This window comes from Crocuta crocuta, unplaced genomic scaffold (genome assembly GCF_008692635.1).
Source record: "Crocuta crocuta isolate KB4526 unplaced genomic scaffold, BGI_CrCroc_1.0 scaffold1044, whole genome shotgun sequence".
NCBI classification, from domain to species: Eukaryota; Metazoa; Chordata; class Mammalia; order Carnivora; family Hyaenidae; genus Crocuta; species Crocuta crocuta.
The window spans coordinates 7,020-13,834 of NW_027528907.1; the positions used below are offsets into that span (position 1 = coordinate 7,020).

A 6,815-nucleotide genomic window follows, 5' to 3' on the forward strand; every position below is an offset into this window, starting at 1 on the left:
TAGTTCTTAGTGAGACTAAAATCACAAGATATTTACAACAAAGAAGCCAAGCAGAGAATCAATGATACGNATCCCTAAGTCAAGTTCTGACACATACGATCTATTTCTGAAGGACAGTAGCAGGAAACCCTCAAGGACATATGTGAGGGAGATGCTTCCAGCAAGAAGGAGATTTCTGAAAAGGGAGAGAAAACAATGACCATATGCCATCTTTGCCATCTATATCATTTTGCTTTTATAGATCAGGTAGTTCAGAACAAAGTACAAAAGATATAAATGGTCCTTGTTCTTCAAAAAGTCATACAGCCAGTCAGATGAGTAGATGCAGTGAACACTAAAAAACAAATGTACAGAGAAAACAGTTTTCACTATAACAATAAAGTATTATTACTGCATTTACCCGTAAATAAAATGTTTTAAAAGATCTATTATGACTTCCTTAAGGGATATTTCAACTATCTTTTGAAACTTTTGAGATTTAAAGCAATTTATGTTTTTGTGTTTGTGGTTTTTTTAGTGCAAAATATTCCAGGTTTATCTTACGCTTTGTATATCCCAGTCCTGGAATCATTCATTTCTCTAGGCACCCTTGGGTCCTGGTAGGAAAAAGGAGAGGATTTAGAAAACAACTTACAGACTCTCAGGGTACTCACTGGTACTGTCATTTCCTTACTGCTAGTCCCTCTCAGAACTATGGTGGGGGGGAGGAGGAACAGATACTTACTTATGTTTGTATGTTTGTATTTCCTTAAGCATTTCTCTATTTTACATGTACATAAAACCTTGATTTCATATGGATAACTGCAATTCTAAGCCCACTACACAAGATTCAATCCAACCTTTCTGTTTTTCTTGTAATTATTCTTCATTTTACAGATGGAGATATTGAGGTCTTGGGAGATTATTTAAGGTCACATGGTTTGTAAGAGCTCTCAATCACTTTAAATTAAAAGTTTTTTAATGTTTATTTATTTTTGAGAGAGAGAAAGAGAGAGAGAGAGAGGACAGAGAGAGAGAGAGAGAGAGAGAGCAAGTGGGGGAAGGGCAGATAGAGAGGGAGATACAGAATCTGAAGCAGGCTCCAGGCTCTGAGCTGTCAGCACAGAGCCCACCCTGGGACTCAAACCCATGAACCACTAGATCATGACCTGAGCTGAAGTCAGACGCTTCATCAACTGAATCACCCAGGTTCAGTTGATTAACCACTTTAGAAACACAAACAGTCCCCTGAAAACCGTCTCTAAATTATTTTGTGGAATTCAATAAGTAGTGCTTATAAACTCTAAATAGGCAGAGAAGTTGCCCAGTGGAAAACACCAAGTCATGTTCCAGTTCAGTTCTGTTCTTATAACTGCAGAGATCAAGCAAGTTTGCTCACCTTCAACAACCTGCAGTTTGTTAGTTCCAGAAAGTGTACCTAAATGTTATGGAGCCATATTGCCATTGCAGGAAAAACAGAGGACATAAAAGATAAACTAGTGTTTTCTTGATTTCAACAGTAAAAGTTTGCATGGAATGGAACTACACACTTGAAGAAAAAAAAACTGTAGTCCTACATTTGAGCTCTTCATGATCCAAGCCTCTCTCTTCAGATTTCAGAAAACTATCTCCAGACAATGAAGAATATTAAAAGGCTGTCAACAATACCCCTACTCATCTGAGCCCTTTGACCTTATGTTCATGAATTACCACTTACATGTTTCTTCTTTGTTTCAGTCTTGATTCTTGGAATCATTTGAAGATTTATAAACTAGTAAATAACACCTCTTTAAATATTCTGTAATGCTTTTAGAGTATGGCTTAATAATTCAAGGTATGTTTTGCTAATTCAAGATGACAATTTTTATAGAAAAAAATCTAAAATTATACTATTTACTCCAGTGTATGCAAATATATAAAGTTTAATATACATGTCATAAACCATAGATCACCTATGGCATAACTGATATTTCATGTAATTGAGGGAGCAATCCCAAATTAATTACAAATCAAAATAACTTATATGAGCAGCAGTAATTCCAAGTTATTCCTTTATACTTATAGCATGATTCAATTTGATACACTTATTTCATTTGAGGAAAAAAGTCCTTTTCCGTGTTTTCAAAAATTGGTAGGTATTAATAAGTACTTATTTTCACTATTCAAATCAAAGCAAGGATTTTTGAAGGAAGTAACATTCTTCAAAATGAAGGTTATAACTTATGATGGTGTCCGTGGAAAGGAGGAATTTTTTTAAAAAAAGAATGATTTCAAGTCTTCCAAATACAGTTAAGGAACCATTTTAATGAATATGTCTTGAATATTCCATTTTTAGTAGTCATTGCAAGGACAATGTCAGTGAAAATACATATGAACATAAATGTGGAACACTAACCCTTTTCATCTTACAAAAACTCAAATAAAAGGTAAATAATACCTACATGCTGATAATGTTCAACCTTTTGACAATGGTGGCCTCTTAAATATATATATTCTTAAAGATATATATTCTTAAGTAGAAATAATCTTTAAATACAAAAAACGTAGGTTAAAAATTTATATGCTATTTTTTAAAATATTTTTATTTATTTCTAGGAGAGAGAGAGAGAGAGAGAGACACAGCATGAGCAGGGGAGGGTCAGAGAGAGAGGGAGATACAGACTCTGAAATAGGCTCCAGGCTCTGAGCTGGCAGTCAGCACAGAGCCCAATGCGGGGCTCGAACCCACGAACCACAAGATCATGACCTAAGCGAAAATCGGACACTTAACCGACTAAGCCACCCAGGCGCCCCTGTATGCTATTTTTATAACACTTTAAAAACTAATGTATTTTCTTTTCGCACTTACAAAATTCACAGTTGTAAGAACTTCAGTTGATACATGTGAAATAAAAACGTTGGTTTACAGTGATATATGTAAAATTAAAATGTTAGTTTACAATGGATGTAATAAAGTAGCCATTTGTTCTAAACAAGTAATGAAACAAATTTTAATGCATTTTAGAAGAAAACATCTTAGCAATAATTATTACTTTGGGGAGATTTATGAGAGAAGTCGTGTATCTTGCATTGAATCTGTCCTTTTTTCGTGCCTGTTTAAAATGTGTTCCAAAATAATATCAAATGTAATTATGCCTACTCCTTTAAAACTCACAATATTGACAAGAAATACTCATTTAGTAGAAATCCTCATTTAAGGTTATTTCACATGAAAATGACAAAAGATCATCCTTTGTTAATTTGACTATTTTTACTCCATAAGAGATTCATTATTGCATATAATATGTCATGGGCTATCAAATGTCAATATATTCTGAATAATGGTTGAGATCTTACATTCCTTTTCTCAACAGATTAAAGGGAATCAAACACATTTTCTCCCACCTGAGCATGAGATAGTCAATTTTCTTTCTGGGTTCCAGAAACCATTTAATAGGTATTTACCCTCAGGAAAATAAAATAAACAAAAAAATAAGTGTCTATAATTTATTATGAAGTATGATAGCTGATAAAATATACTTAAAGCAAAAGCTGAAAAAATTCTAAGGAACAAAAGTTGGTTTTATAAACAACTTTTTTCTAGAAATGGCTATTTTTCAAAAAGAAATAGACTTCTAACCAATCTCTGCTATCAAGTGTTATTGCCCTGATCTCAGCAATGTTTCAAAGAAATATTATCAAAAAAACATAGAACAGATAATCTCAAACAAAGTTAGAAAAAGAAGGAAAACTGAAATCATAAATCAGAGGGACGCCTGCCTGGCTCAGTTAGTTAAACATCCAAGTCTTGATTTTAGCTCAAGTCATGATTTCAGGGGTTTGTGAAATCAAGCTCTGTGCTGACAGTTGCAGAGCCTGCTTGGGATTCTCTCTCTCCCTCTCTGAGCATGGGTACATGCTTGCTCTCTCTCCCTCAAAATAAACTTTAAACAAAAAGAAATTTAATCAGAGCAAGAAGGATTAAATAATTAGGAATTCACAATGGAGACATAAAACACTGAAAAACGGAAATACGTTCATATATTTTCTGACCCGGTACAAAAGGCAACATTCAGAACAGAAGCAGGCAGTATTTTAATCAATTATTTGGTAATGAGTTTATAAACAAGAATAGCAAAATCAAAAGGAACCGAAAAAGGGATTAATAAAATTTATGGTGGATTTCAAGATATACGCTGAACTCTACTACTTTCTTCTAATACTGAAAGTATTGGGGTACCTGGGTGGCTTAGTTGGTTAAGCATCCTACTTCAGCTCAGGAGATCCTACTCATGATCTCGCTGTTCGGGAGTTTGAGCCCCGTGTCAGGGTCAGTGCTGACAGCTCAGAGCCTGGAGCCTACTTTGGATTCTGTGATCCCTCTCTCTCTCTGTCCCTTCCCTGCTCACACTCTGTCTCCCTGTCTCTCAAAAATGAAGTAAAACATTAAATTTTTTTTTAATTTTTGAAAGTATTAAGTACATATTTTCCCAGTACTGAATTTGTAAAATGTTTATTTTATTTATTTACTGAGAGAGAGAGGTAAAGAGCAAGCAGATAAAGGGCAGAGAAAGAGGGAGACAGAATCCCAAGCAGGCTCTGTGCCATCAGCACAGAGCCCCAAATGGGTTTAGAATTCACAAATCATGAAATCATAACCTGAGCGGAAACCGAGAATCAAATGCTTAACGACTGAGTCACCCAGGGGGCCCTCCTAGGACTACAATTTTAAGTACACAGTTTCCCAATATCAAAAACCTAGAATAAACTCTACACACAGTAAGTGTTCAATAATTATTTGATTAAAGAATGAATTTAGAGGGGTACTTGCTGGCTCAGTTGGAAGAACATGCAACTTTTGATCTCAGGGTCATGAGTTCAACCCCATATTGGGGGTAGAGATTAAATAAATAAGTAAACTTTGAAAATGTTTTTAAAAATGGGGAACCTGGGTGGCTCAGTCAGTTAAGTGTCTGACTTCGGCTGGGGTCATGATCTCACAGTTCAGTGGGTTTGAGCCCCACATCGGGCTCTGTGCTGACAGCTAGCTCAGAGCCTGGAGCCTGTTTCAGATTCTGTGTCTCCCTCTGTCTCTGACCCTCCTCTGCTCACACTGTGTCTCTCTCTCAGAAACAAATAAAAAACGAGAGGGAGGGGCAAGATGGCGGAGAAGTAAGGAGCTCCGTACTTGCACTCGCACCCATACATCACACAGAAAAGATCTGAAGCCATTGGAAACCTTACAAAACCTGAGAGATTGGGAGAAAAAGGATGCAGAATCCACTGAGAAAGCCTTCTAACGTGAGTGCGAACTGAGGAAGATAAAATCAGGTGGGGATCTGAGACTCCAGGGTGGGAGGTGATCCCCCTCTACCCTCTACAGGGAGTGAGAGGGGAAAAAGAGAGAGTCCGAAACAGAAAAACCTCTGCTCGGGGGGGAAAAAACCTCCGCTCGGTGCATAGAAAGACCGTACTTGCCAAATACCTGCACGCCAGGTCTCCTCGCACCAACTGGTCCTGGGGGGGCTGAGCACACTAACTGCTTCTTTGTGCTGGCTACCGGCAGCTGGACTTCAGAGTGGTGGCACACCTGCCACCATTATAGCTCCCGGGCGGCAGGGGCCCCTGAAAGAGCCGCGCGACACCGGGCGTCCGCACTCCTGGCGGGCTGGAACTCGAGAGGGAAGGCAGAGAACTAAAAACTGGGAAATTAGCCTGTGAGTTCGTGTTTTGGGTGACAAGCCATAGAGGGACCCGGTTTTCCTCACTCGGGCGGGCTCGGCGCACCCGGCAGGCAAGCCCCGCCCATGCTCGCCAGCCTGACCCAGAGAAGGAAGCAGCGATTCTGACTCCGCCCCCAAAGCTCGGCAGGGGGCCTGGAATTGCCCGAGGGGGTTGCCTGGGAAGCTGTGTCTAAGGCAATTTCAGCGGGGTGCACGGACTGGGATTTGGAGATTGGAACTGGCCTGGGTTGAAGAGTGCAACCAACTTTGGCTGTGTCCCCGGTACGGGGAGTTTACACGCCCAAAAAAGCGAAGTGCAGCGCTTGGTTCAAGAAGGGACTGGAGCACCGCCACTCTCCTCCCCACAACCGCCAAAGCAGAGCTCCCTCCTGAGGCATTGGATCACACCACGCCCATCCCTGCCTGAGAGGTGCCCTCCTCCCCTTTTTTTTTCCTTTTTTTTCCCTTTTTTTTTCTCTTTCTTTTTTTCTTCTTCTTTCTCTTTTCTCTCTTTTTTCCCCAGAACACTGACCTAATTAACTCTGGTCGCTGGCTTGCTTAAACAATCACAACGAGTCCATTCTGTAAATGTAAATTCTACACCTACCGACATTTTCAGCTCTTTCTCTCTGGAGTACTTAGACTATATAGTTTCTCTGGATAATTCCAGCATCCTTCTCTCACCTATCCAACCATATACTACCTTTTACCTCTTTGTAAAAAACTTCTTATCCCTTCTGCCTGTTTATTCTATTTCCAATTTTGCCTCATCCCGCCCTGTTTTCTCTCTCTTTCTCTATGCTCTTCAACCAGCACTGCATACACACGGCTATTTAACTGTAGCTGGGAAATCCAGTTATATCTTTAAACCATTCTTTGTCCATCAGTTTTCTTCTGTTTTCCTTTTCTTTTCCCTTTTTTGACCCTTTTATGTATTTTATACTCCCTATTATTCGCCCTCCTCCTCCGTCTTTTCTCTCACCTTTTTTGTTTTCCCTCTCGCTTTGCATGTTAGTCGAATTAGCCTGTGCGTTTGTGTGATCCTGCTCCCTGTGTGTTTGTCTGTTTTCTTTTCCAGGGCTACCTCAAGAAACAAGCCAGAGTACACAAGGTGGAGAGTCCCAAATATCACTA

General features: G+C 39.2%; 1 protein-coding gene across 1 annotated transcript in view; it reads right to left on the reverse strand.

The window, feature by feature from the left end:
* Window positions 1-219: 219 nt before the first annotated feature.
* The window catches only part of LOC144225826 (uncharacterized), a 15,176-nt gene continuing 8,580 nt past the window's right edge, over window positions 220-6,815 (reverse strand). The window contains exons 2-3 of the mRNA XM_077757093.1: window positions 544-596; window positions 220-334 (exon numbers count right to left, since the gene is read on the reverse strand). Coding sequence (XP_077613219.1) covers window positions 220-334; window positions 544-596 — 168 coding nt within the window. The remainder of the gene's footprint in view (window positions 335-543; window positions 597-6,815) is intronic.